Source organism: Ranitomeya imitator, chromosome 5, assembly GCF_032444005.1.
Source record: "Ranitomeya imitator isolate aRanImi1 chromosome 5, aRanImi1.pri, whole genome shotgun sequence".
In the NCBI taxonomy this organism is placed as follows: Eukaryota; Metazoa; Chordata; class Amphibia; order Anura; family Dendrobatidae; genus Ranitomeya; species Ranitomeya imitator.
In genome coordinates, this window is record NC_091286.1 from 581,860,586 (window position 1) to 581,887,886 (window position 27,301).

The 27,301-nt window shown below is 46.1% G+C and overlaps 1 protein-coding gene across 1 annotated transcript; it reads right to left on the minus strand.

The window, feature by feature from the left end:
• Positions 1-823: 823 nt before the first annotated feature.
• Positions 824-4,266, minus strand: LOC138638519 (uncharacterized). The gene is made up of 3 exons (XM_069727889.1): positions 3,532-4,266; positions 3,279-3,344; positions 824-1,109 (listed from the first exon to the last, which is right to left on the minus strand). The coding sequence occupies exons 1-2, from the start codon at positions 4,261-4,263 to the stop codon at positions 3,324-3,326; spliced, it is 753 nt and encodes a 250-aa protein (XP_069583990.1). The 5' UTR covers positions 4,264-4,266; the 3' UTR covers positions 824-1,109; positions 3,279-3,323.
• Positions 4,267-27,301: the final 23,035 nt, after the last annotated feature.

Consider the following 27,301-nt stretch of genomic DNA (forward strand, 5'->3'; position numbering starts at 1 on the left):
ATGTAAGGTTATACACATGGGAAGAGGGAATCAATATCACCATTACACACTGAACGGGAAACCACTGGGTAAATCTGACAGGGAGAAGGACTTGGGGATCCTAGTTAATGATAAACTTACCTGGAGCAGCCAGTGCCAGGCAGCAGCTGCCAAGGCAAACAGGATCATGGGGTGCATTAAAAGAGGTCTGGATACACATGATGAGAGCATTATACTGCCTCTGTACAAATCCCTAGTTAGACCGCACATGGAGTACTGTGTCCAGTTTTGGGCACCGGTGCTCAGGAAGGATATAATGGAACTAGAGAGAGTACAAAGGAGGGCAACAAAATTAATAAAGGGGATGGGAGAACTACAATACCCAGATAGATTAGCGAAATTAGGATTATTTAGTCTAGAAAAAAGACGACTGAGGGGCGATCTAATAACCATGTATAAGTATATAAGGGGACAATACAAATATCTCGCTGAGGATCTGTTTATACCAAGGAAGGTGACGGGCACAAGGGGGCATTCTTTGCGTCTGGAGGAGAGAAGGTTTTTCCACCAACATAGAAGAGGATTCTTTACTGTTAGGGCAGTGAGAATCTGGAATTGCTTGCCTGAGGAGGTGGTGATGGCGAACTCAGTCGAGGGGTTCAAGAGAGGCCTGGATGTCTTCCTGGAGCAGAACAATATTGTATCATACAATTATTAGGTTCTGTAGAAGGACGTAGATCTGGGTATTTATTATGATGGAATATAGGCTGAACTGGATGGACAAATGTCTTTTTTCGGCCTTACTAACTATGTTACTATGTTACTATATTACTTATACAAGTGCCTCTACGCCACAACGCACACCCACCCATAATCAGAACATCACCCCATATGGACAATGGTGGATACAAAAGAATAGCAGAAAAATAACATAATAACATGGACTAATAATATAAAACATGTAATAAATAGTACACCACTATAGTGATGTGCGCTTGATGAAACTCTTCAAACAGTAGCTGCATGTGGTCCTTGTAGTTGCATGTGGTCCTTGTATCAAATGCACCAAAAGCATATGGATCTCCTGCACAGGTCAACTGACACTGCGTAACAGGTCAGATATCTAAAAACTAGAATAAAAACAGGTAATTAAAAACAAGCACAGCGGCACCTCAATGCAGAAAACCACACCACACGTGCCACCCACCAGCATCACAGAAACGACGCATAACTGATAGTTTCATTGAGTCCATTGGGGTGGACAGTATTCAAAGTCCACATCCACCGAGTCTCAAGCTGTGCCAACCGTTGAGAGACTCTCCCCCCTCTAACATCTAATTCCAACATGTCAATACCTTTGACCTTCAGGGCACTGCTATCACAGTTGTGATGTAGTCTAAAATGCCTTGGTATCGTTTTCAAAGTTTGTATATCTGCTACCTGTGCAGCCGCCTCAATACCGAGGACATGCTCTCTCACTCTTATTTTTAACTGCCTCGTTGTTAGACCAACGTAGATCAATGGGCAGGGGCAGGACGCATAATATATTACATTTCTAGATGTGCATGTAATAGATTTTACTATTTTAAAGGTTCTCTGCCCAGATGAGTCCACAAAAGTGTCCTCCCTCACGATATTACTGCATGCCACACAGTGACCACAGGCCCGACAGCCACCCTTTGGTTTATTGTTAGGGTCATTAAGGAACGTCCTTGGTGGATTGGCAATGTAGTGACTACGCACTAAATGGTCTCTTATATTCCTAGCCCTACGGTAAGTAATCAATGGTCGATTAGGTAGCAGTTTAGCCAGCGTAGGGTCAGTCCTTAGAATCGGCCAAGCATTCTCCAACACATTGCGTATAGACCCTGCCCGCGAGTTAAAATTAGTCACAAATCTAATGACCTCAGAGTCATCACTTCTCATATTGTTCCCATATAGTAGGGCATTCCTGTCGCTATATTTCGCTCGTGTATATGCCCGTTTAATAGCCCGATTGCTATACCCCCGTTCTTTAAACCGTGATCTCAGGTCTCTGGCCTGGGTCTCAAATTCTTCATTGGTAGAACATATACGGCGTATACGCAAAAATTGCCCTATGGGGACAGCATGTACCATATGAGTCGGGTGAGAGGAGGATGCATGAAGGAGGCTATTCGTGGCCGTTGGTTTCCTGTAAATTGTGGTTTGAATGGTATCTCCACTATCCCTCATCAGTTTTACATCCAGGAATTCAATGCTAGAGGTGTCAAACGTTGCAGTCAGTCTGATATTCCTCTAGTTATTATTAAGACCTATCACAAAGTCGGTGAAGGCCTCGCTACTCCCCTGCCAGATAACAAGAATGTCATCTATGTAGCGCGCCCAGAGTAGGACGCGCTCCATAGACAACAGACTATCTGACTGTAGGAGGTCCCTCTCCCACAGCCCCAGGAACAGGTTGGCATAGGCAGGCGCAAAGGCCGCCCCCATAGCTGTTCCCTGGAGCTGCAGGAAGAAGGACCCCCTAAACGTAAAAAAATTATGGGTAAGCGTAAATCTGAGAACCTCCAAAACAAATGATGCAAATTCATGGGAACAGTTGGACGTGGATAAGAAAAATTGTGTGGCCGCCAACCCATCACTGTGGCGGATACTGGTATACAATGACTCCACGTCCATTGCCCCCATGATAGTATCGTCACCCAACTTTAAATCATCCACCCTCCGTAAAAGTTGATTAGTATCTTTCAGGAACGAAGGGAGTTCTTCTACAAGGGGTTGCAGGATCGAATCAATCCATTTATTCACCGCCTCTAAATAATTCCCCCTCCCTGAGATGATCGGGCGTCCAGGTGGTATAGACGCGTTTTTATGCGTCTTGGGAAGGAGGTAAAACGTTGCTATTTGTGGTTCTGTGACAATGAGTGCAGTGCACAATTCCTTGGTGATGGTACCCATGGCAGTGGCTCTATCAAGGATCTCCCTGAGTTGTGCGCAGTAGGCGGACAAGGGGTTATAGGTCAGTTTTTTGTAACATGTAGAGTTGGACAACTGCCGCATGGCTTCCTTCTCATACATCACCTTCGGCCATATAACTATATTTCCCCCCTTGTCCGCCGGCTTTATCACAACATCAGGGAGATCCCTTAGCTGTTTCAGCCGCACTCGCTCCCCTCTCGTTAAATTGTCATTTCGTATAGACTGGGGGATGTGCGCCACCCCCTCACTGGCCACTTTGACGAACATATCAATAGCGCCACAACTCGATAGTGGGGGGAATTTCTTAGACCTTGCACGAATAGCCTGCGGGATCCTACCTCCTTCCTCAGTTAGATGCTCCCTGGATAGTTCCTCCAAGATTCTCAAGGCTGACTGCTCGCTTTCTGTAGGGAACAATTCATGAAGATTATTATCATAAAAATGTCGTTTGAATAAAAGTGACCGAGCAAATAAATGCAAATCCTTAATGATCGTAAAACGGTCAACTCCCGCTGTCGGCGAAAAAGACAATCCCTTATACAGAAGCGAGCAGTCAGTCTCGGACAAGGAATGCTCACTCAAATTAATTACCTTATTCTCGCCCCTTGGGGTTTCATCATTCCGTGATTTATATCTCTTGTAGGGGTGATAATTACGATTTTTCGGTCTATTATAACTGACACCTGAACGTGTAAGTGCTGATGACGTCGAGAGGTCAGACTGAGTACTATTGGATGATAAGGATGTGTTAGATACACTCCGTTGTATTTGACGTTGTTGGGATGTGGATTTCCTCCATAAATAGACCTTCTGGGTCTGATAATCTCTGATGTCTCTAGTTAGCTTAGAAGCCTGTGTCTCACTTATTTTTTTCACGGTCATCTCAATGGATTTATCAATCTGCATTTCATAGCTCTTTAGCTGTTCCTCAGAGCATTTACTCCGCAGCTCAGATAGCGCCAAATCAATCTCCTTATCAAGACCTTCAATGGTCTTAGTATTTAGTCCAATTAACAGTCTCATAAAGACTACAGAGCATGACCCGCAGGCCTCCTCCCATCCAGTAATAAACTCGAGATCTTCTACAGGGAAGGTTGGCACAACTTGGACGCGTAGACCCCTTGGAATCATTTTTTTAGCCAAGTATTGCTCCAGGAACATCCGATTCCACCATAACTTTGTACGTTTAAGTAACATTTTCCTCATGGACTCAAATATTGCATCGCCACTGTGACTACTGGTAGGTGCTCCACCCGTCCCATCATGTCCGAAAACCTGTTCGATCTGTCCAAGCCAGCATTGCTCCCTGGCTCTAAAGTCCATAATACCTGTAGATATGCCTGTGCAAAACACAGAAAGACAATATAATACAAACAAATAGGTATTATCTAGCAACATCACGTAACACAGTATTTAAATGTTGCACCTATATCGGATTCATACTGCACCGAGTCGTTAAGGAACAACAAACTGGGGGTGTGAAAATCACAAGGAACGACAAAACCCGGTTGATATCGATAAAAATACTCTTTATTAGAACAAGTTAACAATAAAATTACAAACAAGCAATAGGACAATAATGTGACCAAAGTGGACATATGGTGCGAGACACTACACCAAACTGTCACTATGCAAAAAGACATGCAGACTGCATAACCTAGGTCCCCAGGTAAAAGATGTACGTATAGGGGGATGAAGCAACCGGATGGTAATACTGTTAAGGCAGGTGGGCAGAATATCACTAGTGTCCAGGGCACCTCAAAGGACAAAAATAGTGTCCATCCTATTATCTCTATATATACCACACTGGGTTAGAAACAAGGCCCCTGCACCACAGACCACGCATAATCAGTCAAAATGCCCATGCGCAGATGTAAAGTGCACCATGCTCACACTGCTACCTGAAATAAACCCATAGCAAAGCGCTATATGGACATATATTACCTCCAATAGACCACACTCGGTGCAACCCGGTCACAGCCTGCAACGTCACCCGACGCGCGTTTCGGAGAATCAACTCCTTCGTCAGGGGGGCGTGTCAGGATGCACAGGAAGCAGGGTTTAAGTAGCCGACCAATGACAGCAGCCGCGGCGCCAACCGGAGGTGACGCGGACGACACTATGGCAACCGCAACTCACAGACGGCGGTGACGTCACGCAGGAGCGCCGCCACAGTCATGGCAACCACTTCAGCGTAAAGACGCCACACGCCGCCCGGAGCGGCGGAGCCCAGTGCGCCCGCGTACAGGCAGCGCCGAGGATGGCATCAACTGGTCAGCACCACATACAACGCATACACATACGTGAGCTAAGGGAAGGACAAAGACAAGAAGAAGAGATGACCCAGACAAACGGGAAATAGACCTATCTCCTAGGGACTCATTAACAGACAATGAGTGATATATTATACAGAGTCATAATAACCTACCCAAGGATTTAACCTTACATCCTACAGGCAAACGCCATGTATACCCACTCATACAGGGCCATATCCACATTATAAACTACATATACATAATTGCAAAAACACCTCCCCCACATAAATAAAAAACCCTTACAACCCATAAAACGACCCATGCCACAGGAAATATAGAGATCCTACTTATACAAGTGCCTCTACGCCACAACGCACACCCACCCATAATCAGAACATCACCCCATATGGACAATGGTGGATACAAAAGAATAGCAGAAAAATAACATAATAACATGGACTAATAATATAAAACATGTAATAAATAGTACACCACTATAGTGATGTGCGCTTGATGAAACTCTTCAAACAGTAGCTGCATGTGGTCCTTGTAGTTGCATGTGGTCCTTGTATCAAATGCACCAAAAGCATATGGATCTCCTGCACAGGTCAACTGACACTGCGTAACAGGTCAGATATCTAAAAACTAGAATAAAAACAGGTAATTAAAAACAAGCACAGCGGCACCTCAATGCAGAAAACCACACCACACGTGCCACCCACCAGCATCACAGAAACGACGCATAACTGATAGTTTCATTGAGTCCATTGGGGTGGACAGTATTCAAAGTCCACATCCACCGAGTCTCAAGCTGTGCCAACCGTTGAGAGACTCTCCCCCCTCTAACATCTAATTCCAACATGTCAATACCTTTGACCTTCAGGGCACTGCTATCACAGTTGTGATGTAGTCTAAAATGCCTTGGTATCGTTTTCAAAGTTTGTATATCTGCTACCTGTGCAGCCGCCTCAATACCGAGGACATGCTCTCTCACTCTTATTTTTAACTGCCTCGTTGTTAGACCAACGTAGATCAATGGGCAGGGGCAGGACGCATAATATATTACATTTCTAGATGTGCATGTAATAGATTTTACTATTTTAAAGGTTCTCTGCCCAGATGAGTCCACAAAAGTGTCCTCCCTCACGATATTACTGCATGCCACACAGTGACCACAGGCCCGACAGCCACCCTTTGGTTTATTGTTAGGGTCATTAAGGAACGTCCTTGGTGGATTGGCAATGTAGTGACTACGCACTAAATGGTCTCTTATATTCCTAGCCCTACGGTAAGTAATCAATGGTCGATTAGGTAGCAGTTTAGCCAGCGTAGGGTCAGTCCTTAGAATCGGCCAAGCATTCTCCAACACATTGCGTATAGACCCTGCCCGCGAGTTAAAATTAGTCACAAATCTAATGACCTCAGAGTCATCACTTCTCATATTGTTCCCATATAGTAGGGCATTCCTGTCGCTATATTTCGCTCGTGTATATGCCCGTTTAATAGCCCGATTGCTATACCCCCGTTCTTTAAACCGTGATCTCAGGTCTCTGGCCTGGGTCTCAAATTCTTCATTGGTAGAACATATACGGCGTATACGCAAAAATTGCCCTATGGGGACAGCATGTACCATATGAGTCGGGTGAGAGGAGGATGCATGAAGGAGGCTATTCGTGGCCGTTGGTTTCCTGTAAATTGTGGTTTGAATGGTATCTCCACTATCCCTCATCAGTTTTACATCCAGGAATTCAATGCTAGAGGTGTCAAACGTTGCAGTCAGTCTGATATTCCTCTCGTTATTATTAAGACCTATCACAAAGTCGGTGAAGGCCTCGCTACTCCCCTGCCAGATAACAAGAATGTCATCTATGTAGCGCGCCCAGAGTAGGACGCGCTCCATAGACAACAGACTATCTGACTGTAGGAGGTCCCTCTCCCACAGCCCCAGGAACAGGTTGGCATAGGCAGGCGCAAAGGCCGCCCCCATAACCCATTATGTTATTTTTCTGCTATTCTTTTGTATCCACCATTGTCCATATGGGGTGATGTTCTGATTATGGGTGGGTGTGCGTTGTGGCGTAGAGGCACTTGTATAAGTAGGATCTCTATATTTCCTGTGGCATGGGTCGTTTTATGGGTTGTAAGGGTTTTTTATTTATGTGGGGGAGGTGTTTTTGCAATTATGTATATGTAGTTTATAATGTGGATATGGCCCTGTATGAGTGGGTATACATGGCGTTTGCCTGTAGGATGTAAGGTTAAATCCTTGGGTAGGTTATTATGACTCTGTATAATATATCACTCATTGTCTGTTAATGAGTCCCTAGGAGATAGGTCTATTTCCCGTTTGTCTGGGTCATCTCTTCTTCTTGTCTTTGTCCTTCCCTTAGCTCACGTATGTGTATGCGTTGTATGTGGTGCTGACCAGTTGATGCCATCCTCGGCGCTGCCTGTACGCGGGCGCACTGGGCTCCGCCGCTCCGGGCGGCGTGTGGCGTCTTTACGCTGAAGTGGTTGCCATGACTGTGGCGGCGCTCCTGCGTGACGTCACCGCCGTCTGTGAGTTGCGGTTGCCATAGTGTCGTCCGCGTCACCTCCGGTTGGCGCCGCGGCTGCTGTCATTGGTCGGCTACTTAAACCCTGCTTCCTGTGCATCCTGACACGCCCCCCTGACGAAGGAGTTGATTCTCCGAAACGCGCGTCGGGTGACGTTGCAGGCTGTGACCGGGTTGCACCGAGTGTGGTCTATTGGAGGTAATATATGTCCATATAGCGCTTTGCTATGGGTTTATTTCAGGTAGCAGTGTGAGCATGGTGCACTTTACATCTGCGCATGGGCATTTTGGCTGATTATGCGTGGTCTGTGGTGCAGGGGCCTTGTTTCTAACCCAGTGTGGTATATATAGAGATAATAGGATGGACACTATTTTTGTCCTTTGAGGTGCCCTGGACACTAGTGATATTCTGCCCACCTGCCTTAACAGTATTACCATCCGGTTGCTTCATCCCCCTATACGTACATCTTTTACCTGGGGACCTAGGTTATGCAGTCTGCATGTCTTTTTGCATAGTGACAGTTTGGTGTAGTGTCTCGCACCATATGTCCACTTTGGTCACATTATTGTCCTATTGCTTGTTTGTAATTTTATTGTTAACTTGTTCTAATAAAGAGTATTTTTATCGATATCAACCGGGTTTTGTCGTTCCTTGTGATTTTCACACCCCCAGTTCGATAATAAACTAGCAGCAGGGCAAGCCAGCACCTCCAGTGCATACTGGCTAAGCTCTGGCCATGTATCCAGCTTAGAGACGCAAAACTTGAAGGGGGAAGAGCCATCTGTGAGTACACTGAGAGGGCAAGACATGTAGTCTGTCACCAAAATTCAGAAGTGAAGGACAGCATCCAATCCAGGTGAAAAAGAAATAAACACTTTATTGTGCCTTAAATGCGACGTTTCAACCCCATTGGGGTCTTTATCAAGCATGTATAACATTCAAAATGACGGCCTTATAAAGGAAGTGGATCTTTCACCATTGACATGTGTATATTAGTATGTGCTCGAACAATATTGCCAACAATGTGATCATGTGTTATGAATGCAATGAGATTTTAATTATGTATGTTTCACTTTGTATATGTTTTTTATTGTTAATACGATCACCAGTTATTATGTATGTAAATTTTGTAGGCGGATCCTTCAGGTGGTGGTGATCCACTTCCTTTATAAGGCCGTCATTTTGAATGTTATACATGCTTGATAAAGACCCCAATGGGGTTGAAACGTCGCATTTAAGGCACAATAAAGTGTTTATTTCTTTTTCACCCGGATTGGATGCTGTCCTTCACTTCTGAATTTTGGTATGTACTCCTCCACTTGGATCCTGTGGAGTTAGGACGAGCACCACTATATACCACGGAGTGCTGTCTGCCGCTATTTTGTTATGTAGTCTGTCACCATCTGACGGAAACGTTGCCTCCTGCTGACTGGAGCCATCTGTGAAGGTGTAGACATTTGTGGAGGGAAACAAAACTTTGCCACATTTGGGCCATACTGGTCTTGCCTTGTGCTGAGGTGCTGCTTCTGCTCCCTCTTTGTGCAGAGCTTCCTCCACTGCCTCAACGCACTGAGGTGCTTTGTAAAGCACTAGCGGCACTGCTCTCAGGTGGAATGGAGAACATGATGGAATGCACCAGTGCGTCTTGGTACTCCTGCATTTTACGCTCCCGATTCAACGGTGTTATGAGGCTTTGTAAGTTGTCCCGGTAGCAAGGATCTAGGAGGGTGGACACCCAATAATCAGCCGTGTTGAGAATGTGGGCGATGCGGCGGTTGTTTCTCAGGCACTGCAGCATGAAATCAACCATGAGCTGCAGACTGCCAACTGGCCAAGAAATGCTGTCCCCTGCCTGAGGCGTGATCTCTGCCTGCTCTGCATCACCCCACCCTCGCTCTACATACTGACTACTAGAGCATTGTGTACCTCCCTCCTCTGGACAGATGTTTTCTTCCTCCACTGACTCCTCCTCATCCTCCTCACAAAGTGTCCCCTGCCTAGGCCTTTGTGAGGAACCGCGTTGCGCAGACTGTCCAGAAGCAGATGGCATTTTTGACTCCTCATCCTCCACCTCTTCCAAAACCTCCTCCCTTAGTGCTTGCAGTGTTTTTTCAAGCAGGCAGATAAGGGGTCATGCTGACAAGTGCATCATCTGCACTCGCCATCCGAGTGGAATCATCGAAGGCACACAAAACGTGGCAGATGCTCTTCATAGAGGCCCACTCACTGGTGATGAAGTGTGAACGGCGCGCAGTGCGACTTGTTTGCGCCTGATGCAGCTGGTACTCCATTACTGCTGCCTGCTGCTCACACAACCTCTCCAACATATGTAACGTTGAATTCTACCTGGTGGGTAGGTCACATATGATGCGATGTTCCGGAAGGCGGAATTGGCGCTGCAGAGCTGCAATGCGCGATCTTGCCATGCTGGAACGCCGCAAGTGAGCACACTCTATGTGGACCTTGTGCAGAAGTGCATCAAGATCCGGATAGTCCCTCAAAAAACTCTGCACGGCCAAGTTGAGCACATGTGCCTGACATGGGATGTGAGTGAGGTTGCCTAGGCCCAGAGCTGCCACCAGATTTCGGCCATTGTCACACACTACCATGTCTGGCTGGAGATTCGCTGGCACAAACCACACGTCGCTCAGCTGCTTGATGGCATTTCAGAGCTCCTGCGCTGAGTGACTTCGATTCCCCAAAGAAATTAATTTCAATACGGCCTGTTGACGTTTGGCCATGGTCGTAACAGGTAAGCGTTCACGGGTCCATGTGGAGGTAGACCGTGATGGCTCCTGCAGCGCTGATTCAGAGGAACTGGATTCTGAGGAGGAGTCAATGTGTACAGACTGGATTCCTGCACTCCTTGAAGTTGGCAGAACACGTACAGCGCCACTCTCAAGATCTGTACCCGGCTCCACAACATTTACTCAATGGGCAGTGAGGGAAAGGTATCATCCCTGTCCATGCTTACTGGTCCACGCATCGGTGGTCAGGTGGACCTTGCTACTGACGGCGTTTAGTAGCACATGTTTAATTTTTCCCTCCACATGCTTTTGCATGGCAGGGACGGCTTGCCTGCTGAAATAAAAGCGGCTGGGCACGTTGTATTGTGGGACTGTCAATGCCATGAAGTTACGGAAGGTGTCAGTCTCCACCAGCCTGAATGATAGCATTTCAAGGGACAGTAGTTTTGCAATGCCAGCATTGAGAGCCTGTACTCGGGGTGATTTGCCGAGTATGGGCGCCTTTTCTCCCATGCCTGTGCTACCGATGGCTGTAGACTGGCCTGGGAGTGTGAGAATGACAGGGAACGTGCTGCTGTGGGTGGAATTACACTGGGTCTCTGTACAACAGTGCCAGAGGTTCTCCCATGGCGATCCTGTGAGGAAGCCAAACCAGCTGTGTGTGAGCTGCAGGAAGAGGCTACAACACGAGCTGAAGAGGTGGTAGGTGGCGATGTAGGTTGGCCTAGGTCTTCAGTGTGTCTTTGTAACTCCACCTCGTGCTTGGTCCGCACATGTTTCCACATATTTGTGGTTTTGAGGTTGCTGACACTTTTCCCTCTTTTCACTTTGTGATTACACAGCTTGCATTTGCCAAAGCAAATGTCATCTGCAACTGTGTCAAAAAAGGACCAGGCACTGCAAGTCTTGGGAGCACCCGTTTTGGGTTTTGGAAGATGCATGCTCCTAATGGGTGCCGAAGTGGAGGCTATAGACAACCGAGTCTACTCCCTCCCTCTCCCTCCTTTTTTGGCCGTTCAGGGAATCTCTACCTCAGAGCTGCTCCCACCACCTTCCTGTACCTCATGCCATGATGGGTCAAGGACCTCATCATCTACACTACCCTCTTCAAACAACTGCTTCTCCTGGTTAGTCTCGACAGCACAGTACACACCAGAAAGTGACACCTGAGTCTCATCATCAGATGTGTACTGAGGTGTGCTGACCATAGGCACTGGCCCACCTGCCTCTTCAGATTCAGAGAGACAAAGCTGTTGCGCATCACTGCATGCTACCTCTTCTTCAAATTCTAGAATGCTGCTTGGCTGGCACCCTCTTTCCAAGCCAAGAGAGTCAGAGAACAGAAGTAGAGATGGCTCCTGTCCAGGGCTCTCTGACTGCCTGGGCAATTTGGCAGGTGGTGAAGTGACAAATATGTGCTCTTCAGTGCTCAGGACCTGAGAGGATCTGGAACTAATTGAAGTCGATGCGTTAGCTGCCATCCATCCGACAACGGCTTTAATTTGGTCCTACCGCAGGAGAGGGGTACGGCGAGCTCCTACAAAGCTGCGCATAAAGGACTGTTCCCTGGTAAAACTGGGGATGCTGAGTCACTGGTGCCCGCAGCAGGCACAGAATCCCTACGTCCTCTCCCTGCAGAAACTCCATGCCCATGACCACATGCCTCACTCCCTGCCTTCTTCATCTTGGTAGACTGATAAACATAAGCAGAAAAGCACTAAGGGCTTAGTGTGCCTATTCCTGAACCGCTGCTAACAGGTATAAGAAACACTAATTTTATAAAGTGTGGACTAGACTTTAATATGAGCTAATGTGGCCTACACAACTGTAAAGTGGAGTGTTTTGTGAACTTTATTTCCTTTTTTTTTCACAAAAAGACACTGGATGTGCCCAAAGATGTAAAACCGATAGTATCACAAACTTTTTGTAGGAAGGTAACCTACAATGCAATAGATGAGGCTCCAAAAAATAGGCTAATACTAATGTGGCTGGGGCTGCAGGGCACAGGCCAGCAGAAAGGCTCCTCTATCTACTCCTATATAGTGTTTGCAAGCAATCTAGCTGGATACGGATGGAACCACACTAATTGGAGAAATCAGGAAAAATGAGCAGCACTAATGCAAAAAAGGACAATGTATGAGGCAGTGACGCACGCTGAGCGGACTACAATCGGAGGTGGCTGCAGAACACACTACAGCATGAGCTGCACTCACACACACAGAGACCTCGCAGACAGCTGTGAACAGCACAGAGAACTGTGAACTAGCGCTGCAAGGCTGCAGAAAGGCTCCTCTATCTACTCCTATATAGTGTTTGCAAGCAATCTAGCTGGATACGGATGGAACCACACTAATAGGAGAAATCAGGAAAAATGAGCAACACTAATGCAAAAAAGGACAATGTATGAAGCAGCGACGCACGCTGAGTGGACTACAACCGGAGGTGGCTGCAGAACACACTACAGCGTGAGCTGCACTCACACACAGAGACCTTGCAGACAGCCGTGAACAGAGCTGCAAGGCAAAAGAAAGCTTCTCACACAGCGGTTGCTGGAAAATTGTCACAGGTCCACCATCAGAATGAATAAAAAATGGACCCACATTGTTTGGACGTAGTAAAAGCCATCTTTTTGTATTGAAAACTGGGCAAATAACGTGATCAGAGATGCTCATCCGTAAAATAAGACAGGGATACATTTTCCGCACCTAAAAATGGCATTTGCCATACCGTTTTTACGTTGAATCGAGACAAAAAACTCAGCCAAATCTTTAGGTCTTCTTTCAAATCCTTACCCAATCTTATATGGTAATTAGGATTGGTATATCCTGCAGTAGCAGTGTACAAGCGTGCAGAAAAAACCCTACCTATAGGAACAATTCTGAGAGCAAAATTCAAAAGACCTAGCAAAGACTAACTCCTTTAACGTTACTTTTTCAATCACTAAACAGTGGTTGATAGATGCACAAAGTTTAGAAAGCTTGTCAAGGGGTAAAGAACCAGTCATGCTTCCTGAATCAATAAAAATACCTAAAAACTCTAAGGAAGTACAAGGGGACACAGTTTTTTCAGATGCAATTGGGACACCAAAATGACTGCAGACTTCCAAGAATTTCCTTAACAACGAATAACAAACTTCCGAATCTTTAGGGCCAATAAATAAAAAATCGTCTAAATAATGCAATAAACCCCCGTCTTCAGAATTAACTTCAACTACCCACTGCAAAAAAGTAGAGAACGTCTCAAAATAAAAACAAGAAAAACCCATAGGATATGACAAATGATGTATGAGCCTTTGCTCTTTTTTAGGTACGATTCTTAAAAGGGATAACCTAAAATTTTCAAAGGGGGGGTGAATCAAAAGGACCAGACACCCTACCCAATTCTAATTCTTTAACAATTTTTTTTTCAACAATATGAGGAAACTCAATAGCCGAAGGCAAGTTAGGCACTAGCTTACAACCACTACCTGAAAAGGGGGGAACGAAAAAACCATTAACCCTCGTACAGAATAGAGCTACTCGCCCGATCTGGGTATACTTCTAACCAAGGGGCCATTTTTTCCAGGATCACTGGGGTCGGTGCCTTTAGAAAAGGGCTCCTTGGTATTACCTTGCTGTCCATTCTGTAATTGCTTTTTGAAACATTTAAACATTGGGTGTGAACCCCCACAGAAAGAGCACTCATGGCGAAAATGACAATTTTGAGACCACTTGCAGCTATTCTCATTAAAAGCAAAGCAGACTCCTTTTTTGATAGTAACGCTGGAAACCTGTCTGACAGTTGAAGATCTTTGAGGTAACATCATATTAAGCCATAAACCAACATCCTTCATGCCCCACGCTAAGTTGGGGTACATAGATAATTTGTGAGGAAACGCCTCATCATATAACAACCACGCCATACCGCCAAAATTACGGTACGCTTCCAAAATTGTATCCAAGTGCTGAAATAAACCGGAGCAAAGACTGGGGTACTTCTCATCTAATACAGCAGAGTAGATAGCAAAGGCTTGAAACCAATTATTAAAGGATTTAACTGGCAAATTCCTCCTTTTATCATCAGATTCATCCTTTCATATCTACTCTGTTGATCCCTACCAGATGGTAAAAGGGAAAACAAATCAACAAATTCCTTGATCCAAATCTGTTCTTTTAAAGAAACACTCAAGTGAAAACCTAATGGCGATACTTCACAAGTGAGCGATTCCTTTAAAAGAACCTCAGGCAGTCTAGGTTTTAAAACAACACCAGAGCTGCCAATGTTAGAATCCATGGATGATGTGGGTAATACCCGGGAGCCCAAATATTCCTATAAAACCTCCCTCACTAATGTTTTCATATTTAACATTTGGACTGACAGGGGTACATTTAAAATCTCACCCCTGGACTGATGACGTGATTCACCATCGACTTGGATGCCAGCACTCGAGCCCACCATAGTAGGCGAATGTGGCTGGTGAGGAGAAAGCAGATCTTCATCCAATGTGGAGTGTTGTGCAGTGATCCAGGATCCGGCAGCAGCGGCAGCAGCTGGGACTTCCGAAAACATGCCCCTGCTGTGAGAATGATCTTCTGCCGACCCTGATCATTGGGCCACCTCAGTGCTTTCAAGGCTGTGATGGCCAGATGCTCCGTTTGTGCTCTCCCGCTTCCTGGAGCCCGCAATGGCTCCCCTTGGTTTGATGCTCCCGGACCGCCGGCACTCTCTGATAACGCTGGGTAGTGAGACAGCTAATGATCTCACGCTGGGCTCCAGGACTTCATCTGCGATGAGACCCGCCTCCTGCCACGTACATCCTGTATGCCTTCAGGGACTCTAGAAGATGGCGGCGTAGGAGAGTATGCGATTCTTGTCCTGTGGCTCCTCTTAGAACTGTGGTTTGATCTCACTGGGGCAGAAGACATCGGGATCACCGGAGAAGAAGGCTGCAATCGTGGTGCAGGAGAAGCCAATACCTCTGAAACATAGGTAGGTTCTATAGCCGGTTTCATAGCTAGGCATCTCCGCAACCACTCAACGCCACCTTCTTCCTCTGCCCTTAGGATGTTGAAGCAACGGTTCCATCAGCTGTGATTCTGATCTTCAATCTTCGTCAGGTGACTGATAAGGAACCGTTCAAACAGCTGCTTTTATACCTTAAATTCTTCCCGCACTTTTTGTTAACCACCAATCAAAACACACACAAAGTTTGGGAAGCAAGACCAGTTATAACCAGAAATAACCTGCTCGTGCAACAGCACAGCTTACCAAATATATTAACCCTTGATAACCTGTCATTTAGCCTATTAATGAAAAATACATAACAAAATTATAATAATGTTCTGGGTGCTGTGTTATCATGCGACCCCCCCCCCTTTTAATTTCAAGGGGATGGCATCCAATATATTTATCTACACTTCTTAGCTTCTAGATTTCTAGAATATCAGATATTGAGTTTGATTAGCTGATGATTCTTAAAATAGTTTGACCTATTATCTTTAACTATGTGGCAAGACTTGTTGGACTTTGACTTATACAATCGCTCCCTTTAATGGGTGGCACTAGAGACTCAGGGTTTTCTGCAGGTAAAAAATTCATGTGCGTTTTTAATGCATTTCAGTGGTGGAAACACATCAAAATTGCATGTAATCCGCACCTAAGTATATCAATAAAGATTCGTCAAAGCCAAATACCAGGAAATATGAGAAATAAAGCAGTTTTATTTTATCCCTTCATGACCTTTGACATACCTATTTGTCAAGGTCGGGAAGGGGTTTCTGACCTTTGACATATGGGTATGTCATGGCAATTGTGCATTTATAATAGATGAATATGGATAAAATCCGCGCTTCTGCGACAAATGATGGATCCAGATATAGTTATAAGATGTTCGGGTGGTTTATTCAACGCGTTTCGAAGCTCATGGCTTCTTCTTCAGGAAGTTTCCACAGAAAGATATCTTTAGGGTTGCCATAAGGGAGATCCAGAGTGATTACCAAAAACCATTTCAAAAAGCTTGAACTTGGAAATGTAGCAGAAGGTACAAGAAGGAACTGAGGAACTGCTGAGAACCAGCTGACGGGACTGGAACCCGGATGGGTAGCAGAAGGTACAAGAGCCAATGGAACTACCGAGGACCAGCTGATGGTACTGGAACCCGGTTAATAAGCAGGAGGTACCTGTGCCTGAAAGCACTACTAAGGACCAGCAGACGTTGGTGGAACTCGGATACCAAGAAGGAGGCACCAAATAGGCACTGTCTGGAACCAGCTGATGTTACTGCAACCCAGGGGGACATATTCAAGATTGACTTCCAAAGAACCAACTAATGGCACTGGAACTCAGATAGGCAGCAGAAGGTACACATGAAAAAGAAAGTTGCAAGGCGGCGAGCTGGCCGGAGTTACCGAAACCCACAGTCCTACAGGGGGTGCTTGTCCTATTGGCACTATGGACCCAGCGTTCATTGCCAGATCCCACAGCCCACATAGGAAGCACCTAAACTGCAGGCACCATAGAGTCAGCTAACCCGACCGCAACACGACAGGACAACGTATTGGAGGCAAAGTGACGTTGACACTACCCGGAAACAGCTGGCGTGCTGGAACCAGGCTGGGCAGGAGGGAGTACCCATGCCAAAAACACTGCCGGGAACCAGCTGATGGTACTGGAACTCTGATGGGTAGCAGAAGGTACAAGAGCCAATGGAACTACCGAGGACCAGCTGATGGTACTGGGACCCGGTTGCTAAGCAGGAGGTACCTGTGCCAGAAAGCACTACCAAGGACCAGCAGACGTTGGTGGAACTCGGATACTGAAAAGCAGGCACCTAATCCAAAGGCACTGCTTGGAACCAGCTGATGTTACCGGAACCCAGGGGGACATATTCAAGATTGACTTCCAAAGAACCAGCTAATGGTACTGGAACTCAGATAGGCAGCAGAAGGTACACATGAAAAAAAAAAGTTGCAAGTCCGCGAGCTGGCCGGAGTTACCAAAACCCACAGTCCTACAAGGGGTGCTTGTCCTATTGGCACTACAGAACCAGCAGCCTTCATTGCCAGATCCCACAGCCCACATAGGAAGCACCTAAACTGCAGGCACCATGGAGTTGGCTAACCCGACCGCAACACGACAGGACAACATATTGGAGGCAAAGTGACGTTGACACTACCCGGAAACAGCTGACGTGCTGGAACCAGGCTGGGCAGGAGGGAGTACCCGTGCCAAAAACACTGCCGGGAACCAGCTGATGGTACTGGAACTCTGAAGGGTAGCAGAAGGTACAAGAGCCAATGGAACTACCGAGGACCAGCTGATGGTACTGGGACCCGGTTGCTAAGCAGGAGGTACCTGTGCCAGATAGCACTACCAAGGACCAGCAGACGTTGGTGGAACTCGGATACTGAGAAGGGGGCACCTAATCCAAAGGCACTGCTTGGAACCAGCTGATGTTACCGGAACCCAGGGGGACATATTCAAGATTGACTTCCAAAGAACCAGCTAATGGTACTGGAACTCAGATAGGCAGCAGAAGGTACACATGAAAAAAAAAAGTTGCAAGTCCGCGAGCTGGCCGGAGTTACCAAAACCCACAGTCCTACAAGGGGTGCTTGTCCTATTGGCACTACAGAACCAGCAGCCTTCATTGCCAGATCCCACAGCCCACATAGGAAGCACCTAAACTGCAGGCACCATGGAGTTGGCTAACCCGACCGCAACACGACAGGACAACATATTGGAGGCAAAGTGACGTTGACACTACCCGGAAACAGCTGACGTGCTGGAACCAGGCTGGGCAGGAGGGAGTACCCGTGCCAAAAACACTGCCGGGAACCAGCTGATGGTACTGGAACTCTGAAGGGTAGCAGAAGGTACAAGAGCCAATGGAACTACCGAGGACCAGCTGATGGTACTGGGACCCGGTTGCTAAGCAGGAGGTACCTGTGCCAGATAGCACTACCAAGGACCAGCAGACGTTGGTGGAACTCGGATACTGAGAAGGGGGCACCTAATCCAAAGGCACTGCCTGGAACCAGCTGATGTTACCGGAACCCAGGGGGACATATTCAAGATTGACTTCCAAAGAACCAGCTAATGGTACTGGAACTCAGGCAGCAGAAGGTACACATAAAAATAAAAAGTTGCAAGGCCGCGAGCTGGCCGGAGTTACCAAAACCCACAGTCCTACAAGGGGTGCTTGTCCTATTGGCACTACAGAACCAGCAGCCTTCATTGCCAGATCCCGCAGCCCACATAGGAAGCACCTAAACTGCAGGCACCATGGAGTCGGCTAACCCGACCGCAACATGACAGGACAACATATTGGAGGCAAAGTGACGTTGACACTACCCGGAAACAGCTGAGGTGCTGGAACCAGGCTGGGCAGGAGGGAGTACCCGTGTCAAAGACACTGCTGAGAAACAGCTGGCGGTGCTGGAGCCCAGGGTAAATACTAGAAAAAGAGTGGAGGCAGAGGTCTAATTGGAGCAAGTTTAAAATCAGTAGTAGTGTGAATGTGGACAGAGAATGAAAAATTGCTGGACACACAGCAGGGGATCAGCTGACGTTACTGAACCCCAATAACATTGGAGCATGTGTTGACTGTGCAGACGGCACTTCTGAGCAGCAACTGGTGGTGTTGGAGCCCAGGGTAAATACTAGAAACAGAGTGGAGGCAGAGGCCTAATTGGAGCAAGTTTAAAATCCGTAGTAGAGTGAATGTGGACAGAGCAGGAGAAATTGCTGGACACACAGCAGGGGATCAGCTGACATTACTGAACCCCAATAACACTGGAGGATGTGTTGACTGTGCAGACGGCACTTCTGAGCACCAACTGGCGGTGTTGGAGCCCAGGGATTACAGTTCAGGCGGTAGAAACATGAACACAACAGGAGACCTGGATACTGTTGACAACCAATTATTTAACCTGGAAGAGGACTGGCAAATTCCTATGAGATTATGGCCTTGTTCATTTTCAGAAATGTAAGCCGGTCAATGTTATTGGAGGATAGTCGCATGCGGCGGTCTGTTAGAACACCACCTGTGGCAGTAAAGACGCGTTACGATAATAAACTAGCAGCAGGGCAAGCCAGCACCTTTAGTGCATACTGGCTAAGCTCTGGCCATGTATCCAGCTTAGAGACCCAAAACTTGAAGTGGGAAGAGCCATCTGTGAGTACACTGAGAGGGCAAGACATGTAGTCTGTCACCATCTGACGGAAACGTTGCCTCCTGCTGACTGGAGCCATCTGTGAAGGTGTAGACATTTGTGGAGGGAAACAAAACTTTGCCACATTTGGGCCATACTGGTCTTGCCTTGTGCTGAGGTGCTGCTTCTGCTCCCTCTTTGTGCAGAGCTTCCTCCACTGCCTCAACGCACTGAGGTGCTTTGTAAAGCACTAGCGGCACTGCTCTCAGGTGGAATGGAGAACATGATGGAATGCACCAGTGCGTCTTGGTACTCCTGCATTTTACGCTCCCGATTCAACGGTGTTATGAGGCTTTGTAAGTTGTCCCGGTAGCAAGGATCTAGGAGGGTGGACACCCAATAATCAGCCGTGTTGAGAATGTGGGCGATGCGGCGGTCGTTTCTCAGGCACTGCAGCATGAAATCAACCATGAGCTGCAGACTGCCAACTGGCCAAGAAATGCTGTCCCCTGCCTGAGGCGTGATCTCTGCCTGCTCTGCATCACCCCACCCTCGCTCTACATACTGACTACTAGAGCATTGTGTACCTCCCTCCTCTGGACAGATGTTTTCTTCCTCCACTGACTCCTCCTCATCCTCCTCACAAAGTGTCCCCTGCCTAGGCCTTTGTGAGGAACCGCGTTGCGCAGACTGTCCAGAAGCAGATGGCATTTTTGACTCCTCATCCTCCACCTCTTCCAAAACCTCCTCCCTTAGTGCTTGCAGTGTTTTTTCAAGCAGGCAGATAAGGGGTCATGCTGACAAGTGCATCATCTGCACTCGCCATCCGAGTGGAATCATCGAAGGCACACAAAACGTGGCAGATGCTCTTCATAGAGGCCCACTCACTGGTGATGAAGTGTGAACGGCGCGCAGTGCGACTTGTTTGCGCCTGATGCAGCTGGTACTCCATTACTGCTGCCTGCTGCTCACACAACCTCTCCAACATATGTAACGTTGAATTCTACCTGGTGGGTAGGTCACATATGATGCGATGTTCCGGAAGGCGGAATTGGCGCTGCAGAGCTGCAATGCGCGATCTTGCCATGCTGGAACGCCGCAAGTGAGCACACTCTATGTGGACCTTGTGCAGAAGTGCATCAAGATCCGGATAGTCCCTCAAAAAACTCTGCACGGCCAAGTTGAGCACATGTGCCTGACATGGGATGTGAGTGAGGTTGCCTAGGCCCAGAGCTGCCACCAGATTTCGGCCATTGTCACACACTACCATGTCTGGCTGGAGATTCGCTGGCACAAACCACACGTCGCTCTGCTGCTTGATGGCATTTCAGAGCTCCTGCGCTGAGTGACTTCGATTCCCCAAAGAAATTAATTTCAATACGGCCTGTTGACGTTTGGCCATGGTCGTAACAGGTAAGCGTTCACGGGTCCATGTGGAGGTAGACCGTGATGGCTCCTGCAGCGCTGATTCAGAGGAACTGGATTCTGAGGAGGAGTCAATGTGTACAGACTGGATTCCTGCACTCCTTGAAGTTGGCAGAACACGTACAGCGCCACTCTCAAGATCTGTACCCGGCTCCACAACATTTACTCAATGGGCAGTGAGGGAAAGGTATCATCCCTGTCCATGCTTACTGGTCCACGCATCGGTGGTCAGGTGGACCTTGCTACTGACGGCGTTTAGTAGCACATGTTTAATTTTTCCCTCCACATGCTTTTGCATGGCAGGGACGACTTGCCTGCTGAAATAAAAGCGGCTGGGCACGTTGTATTGTGGGACTGTCAATGCCATGAAGTTACGGAAGGTGTCAGTCTCCACCAGCCTGAATGATAGCATTTCAAGGGACAGTAGTTTTGCAATGCCAGCATTGAGAGCCTGTGCTCGGGGTGATTTGCCGAGTATGGGCGCCTTTTCTCCCATGCCTGTGCTACCGATGGCTGTAGACTGGCCTGGGAGTGTGAGAATGACAGGGAACGTGCTGCTGTGGGTGGAATTACACTGGGTCTCTGTACAACAGTGCCAGAGGTTCTCCCATGGCGATCCTGTGAGGAAGCCAAACCAGCTGTGTGTGAGCTGCAGGAAGAGGCTACAACACGAGCTGAAGAGGTGGTAGGTGGCGATGTAGGTTGGCCTAGGTCTTCAGTGTGTCTTTGTAACTCCACCTCATGCTTGGTCCGCACATGTTTCCACATATTTGTGGTTTTGAGGTTGCTGACACTTTTCCCTCTTTTCACTTTCTGATTACACAGCTTGCATTTGCCAAAGCAAATGTCATCTGCAACTGTGTCAAAAAAGGACCAGGCACTGCAAGTCTTGGGAGCACCCGTTTTGGGTTTTGGAAGATGCATGCTCCTAATGGGTGCCGAAGTGGAGGCTATAGACAACCGAGTCTACTCCCTCCCTCTCCCTCCTTTTTTGGCCGTTCAGGGAATCTCTACCTCAGAGCTGCTCCCACCACCTTCCTGTACCTCATGCCATGATGGGTCAAGGACCTCATCATCTACACTACCCTCTTCAAACAACTGCTTCTCCTGGTTAGTCTCGACAGCACAGTACGCACCAGAAAGTGACACCTGAGTCTCATCATCAGATGTGTACTGAGGTGTGCTGACCATAGGCACTGGCCCACCTGCCTCTTCAGATTCAGAGAGACAAAGCTGTTGCGCATCACTGCATGCTACCTCTTCTTCAAATTCTAGAATGCTGCTTGGCTGGCACCCTCTTTTCAAGCCAAGAGAGTCAGAGAACAGAAGTAGAGATGGCTCCTGTCCAGGGCTCTCTGACTGCCTGGGCAATTTGGCAGGTGGTGAAGTGACAAATAGGTGCTCTTCAGTGCTCAGGACCTGAGAGGATCTGGAACTAATTGAAGTCGATGCGTTAGCTGCCATCCATCCGACAACGGCTTTAATTTGGTCCTACCGCAGGAGAGGGGTACGGCGAGCTCCTACAAAGCTGCGCATAAAGGACTGTTCCCTGGTAAAACTGGGGATGCTGAGTCACTGGTGCCCGCAGCAGGCACAGAATCCCTACGTCCTCTCCCTGCAGAAACTCCATGCCCATGACCACATGCCTCACTCCCTGCCTTCTTCATCTTGGTAGACTGATAAACATAAGCAGAAAAGCACTAAGGGCTTAGTGTGCCTATTCCTGAACCGCTGCTAACAGGTATAAGAAACACTAATTTTATAAAGTGTGGACTAGACTTTAATATGAGCTAATGTGGCCTACACAACTGTAAAGTGGAGTGTTTTGTGAACTTTATTTCCTTTTTTTTTCACAAAAAGACACTGGATGTGCCCAAAGATGTAAAACCGATAGTATCACAAACTTTTTGTAGGAAGGTAACCTACAATGCAATAGATGAGGCTCCAAAAAATAGGCTAATACTAATGTGGCTGGGGCTGCAGGGCACAGGCCAGCAGAAAGGCTCCTCTATCTACTCCTATATAGTGTTTGCAAGCAATCTAGCTGGATACGGATGGAACCACACTAATTGGAGAAATCAGGAAAAATGAGCAGCACTAATGCAAAAAAGGACAATGTATGAGGCAGTGACGCACGCTGAGCGGACTACAATCGGAGGTGGCTGCAGAACACACTACAGCATGAGCTGCACTCACACACACAGAGACCTCGCAGACAGCTGTGAACAGCACAGAGAACTGTGAACTAGCGCTGCAAGGCTGCAGAAAGGCTCCTCTATCTACTCCTATATAGTGTTTGCAAGCAATCTAGCTGGATACGGATGGAACCACACTAATAGGAGAAATCAGGAAAAATGAGCAACACTAATGCAAAAAAGGACAATGTATGAAGCAGCGACGCACGCTGAGTGGACTACAACCGGAGGTGGCTGCAGAACACACTACAGCGTGAGCTGCACTCACACACAGAGACCTTGCAGACAGCCGTGAACAGAGCTGCAAGGCAAAAGAAAGCTTCTCACACAGCGGTTGCTAAAGTAGCCTGGGTAAAGCACAATAATGCAAATCGCTAGCTCAAATTGTCCCTCAGAGTCAGAACAGCATGGTCCTGTCCCTAAGTAAATTCGCAGCAGAGTGAACCCAAAATGGCGGCGGCGGCTTTTATAGTGCATCATGACATCATTTCAGCAGCCAATCACAGCCATGCCATTAGTTAAGATGCCTAACGTGCCTAACAGGATGTGCCCACACTTCTTAGGATCCTCATTTGCTGAATAAAATCAAACTGGCTCATTGCATTATGGAAACTTCTGATTCCGGTATTCGATATTCTAAAAGTATCGGAACTCAGTATCGGAACTCCGATACGGCGAATATCGGTCGATACCCGATATTTCAGTATTAGAATGCTCAACACTATTAATTAGTTAAAAATTTCAGAGGTCTAAGTAGTAACATTTCTCCTTGTGGACAGTGACATACCGACTCTGGCATGCCAAGGTCAAGGAGGATTATTCGCCATGCAATGCTTTTCTGAGAAATATAATATGCCAATTGCCTCTTCAGAGAGGAGGACTGGAGCTCTATAGTGCCACCTGTTGGAAGCAACAATCCTAGAAGTCACTATTGACCCTTTAACGGACCTCGAAATGTGTCTTAGGATAAAAGATTTGGCTTTTATCCTAAATCACATTTCAAGGCCTTCTTCCTCTCTGAAGAGACAATTTGCATATTAAAAATGTCAAAGATTTTGTTAAAGCCAAATGGCTTGAGGGTATTTTATTTATAAAGACAAAAAAATATTTTCTATTTAATTGTTATATACAGTTATTAATGCTGATAAGCATATGCTCAATTGGGATAATGTGCAACACTATATAGTCGTTTTTATGAACCAGTGGCGTCATAAGCCATGCTGTAAAACTTTTTACGATGTTTGATCTGTGGGTGCTTAGTGTTTTACGTGAAGATTGCATTGTTGTACACATACTATTTTGTGCAAGGACATTATATCACATAAGTGACATCAGTAGTTTTACAAGTAAGAAAGCATTCTATACAAAAAAAAATTCTGTTTGCGGAGAACTCTGTACAGCAGTGTGAGAAAGATTCACAACAGAGACACTTATTCATGTTACACTGAAACACCCCATTCTGTGATTCTCTGATTATAGGAGGATTTTTGCAGTTCACTTTTCTTGTTTGTAGCCAGCTAGATGCTATTATATTTCTAATTGTGAGGGCCCTTCCGAAAAGTCAGTTCTGGATTCTAGGGAGATGTGTATCCAATATGAGGTCACCCAGTAAGATATGCCAGTGTTCTTGTAAGCTATCACACATCCTTTGTTGGTTGCACTAAAAGTAGGTAGCAATTACATTGAACTCACACCTATTGGATGTAGGGTTTATTGTTTTAGATAAAAGCATTTCTCGACTAACATCCTTTGTATCATGGAAGGCTTGTCTTATTAGCCCTTCAGAATAGTTCTGTACATGGAATCGGCTGCGTAAAATGTTGGCTTGTGCCAAAAAATCTAAATCTAACGTACAATTTTCTTCAAACTCTCTTGAATTGATTCACACGTATATTTCTTAGACAGTTATGATAATATTTACTATTATAGTGAATATAGATATTAGAGTCTACGTTTTTAAAAAAAATTTTTTAGTATAATTGCATTGATTCAAGTCAAAAATCGTGATATCCAGAAAATGTATGGAATGTGTATTATGGCTGGAATAGAAAGAAATGCTCTAGCTGTCATCATTGAGGCTATTAACGATGGACTTTATATTATCCTGGGAGATGTCCCATATAAAGAACACGTCATGAAGAAACCCTTTATACAAAACTAGATTTTTGGCTAATGGGTTATTAGAAATAAAGGCTTCTTCAAACAATTCCTTAAAGTTATTTGCATATGTCGGTGCTACCCTCGAGCCAATCGCTGTCCCACGCATTTGATGAAATAATTTTCTCAGGAAAGTGAAGTCATTATTTTTAGAAATTAAGGATAACCCTGACATTATAAATTCTATTTTGAGTAATATATAGAGTGATGTAGCGGCGCTAGTGACAGCATAAAAAAGCAGCAAGTACCTCCCTTACCACATAAGGGGAAAAGGAATAATGTAAGTGTGATTAAAAAATCAAACTTGCGCTAAAAAATGCATGCAGATGAAGCAATAATATTAACTCTTTACCTGGTGAGGGGGAGATTGCGTTAGAGGTAGTAAAGTTGCTTGCGTACGATTAGGAATACACTATTCCAGGTCTAAGGGCAGAGACAAATAAATATATTAAGATATTAAGGAGTGTAAGTACCTATATGCGGATATCAAAAATAATCAATTAAAGTCTAAAAATGAAGGAGTGCCGTCCTAATAAATGCACACTCATAAGAAGTGGAGGAGGAATCGTACCTGCTACTGGGTACACGCACAGTTAGATGTAGACACTGTCTGCAGGAGCGATACACGTGAGTATGGTAGATTAAATACTTAACTTCACTTTCCTTGTGGTGGTTAAAGATGCTGATGATGTAGCTACCCTGAAGAAGGAATCCGTGTTATTCCGAAACGCGTTGGTTATTCTTGGCTCCCACAGTGCTCCGTACCGCTGACAGGGGCACCACGTGACGTACTGGACACGTGACCCGAAGTGAACGCAGGTCATGCCAGTTGCAACACTACAGAGCGCCGCGCTCTCAACACACTTTTCCCTTGCAAGGGGCGGCTGTCACCGGCCGGGACAGTATGCCATGAACAATCATCAGCATCTTTAACCACCAGTATTATTAACCACCAGATCTTGTATTATGATATTTTTTTAATGATATATTCTTTAATATGTCTATGAGCTTGATATCCACTTGGATCACTTTGGTATATTGACTTGAATTAGTCACTTTGTGTTAAACCTGCTTGAATTTTTAACATTTTAAAAAAACTTTTGGAAATAAAATATTGGTTACTTTAAATATTTTTGAATGGATTCTCTTTTGCCCTAAATAATTTGTTTTGGGGATGTGTAGATATCATATATTTGAGGTCATATTCCTTTACTCTATTGGACTGTGTTTATAAACTCAAAATAACCTAGTATGGCTGCTACTTGGTATAGGCAATCACCACTTATTGAACAGATGCTCCAACAGTTGCACCGTTGCAGTCTAGCAGTTTGCAACTTGCAAATCAGGCAGTACTCTGGCAATCTTTTCTGTTTTTGCTAATCTGGAAGGGCATGCTTTGCCACATAAAAATGGTTGAATGAGCTGACATTCTCCATCACCTGTAGAGATTCTGCAATATGTACAAAATCTATTGGCTTGTGATATGCCATAACAGGTGGCTCTCTGGCAGACCATTTAATTTTTGCAAAAGCCAGGATGGTGTACTTTGACACATAAGATCATTTGAAATGAGCTGACACTTTACAGACCATAGCCACCACTTTCGTCAGGGAGGTATTTTTCTGAAAGAAATGTTGCACAATGAAATTCAGGACATGCGCCATGCCAGAAGCATGAGTTACTTTTCCTGATTGTAAGGGAACCAGAATGTTCTGGGAATTATCATTCATGACAATTCCCAGCTGCAGTTCACAGAAGTCACCGTGTTTCCACTCTGGAATCAATGCTTTGCCATGTGCCAGTTGGGGAAGGGTCTGTTTGTTGTACAAGAGCCATACATAGGTTGTGTAGTAGCAGACAAATAACCACCTCCTGGTCATGGAACCAGATGCAGC

Coding starts and splice junctions, on each gene's coding strand:
- LOC138638519 (XM_069727889.1), bottom strand. CDS start 4,263: ATGGACTTTAGAGCCAGGGAGCAATGCTGGCTTGGACAGATCGAACAG. Junction 3,345..3,531: donor CCCCAAGGGGCGAGAATAAG/GTAATTAATTTG, acceptor TGTTCCCTACAG/AAAGCGAGCAGTCAGCCTTG.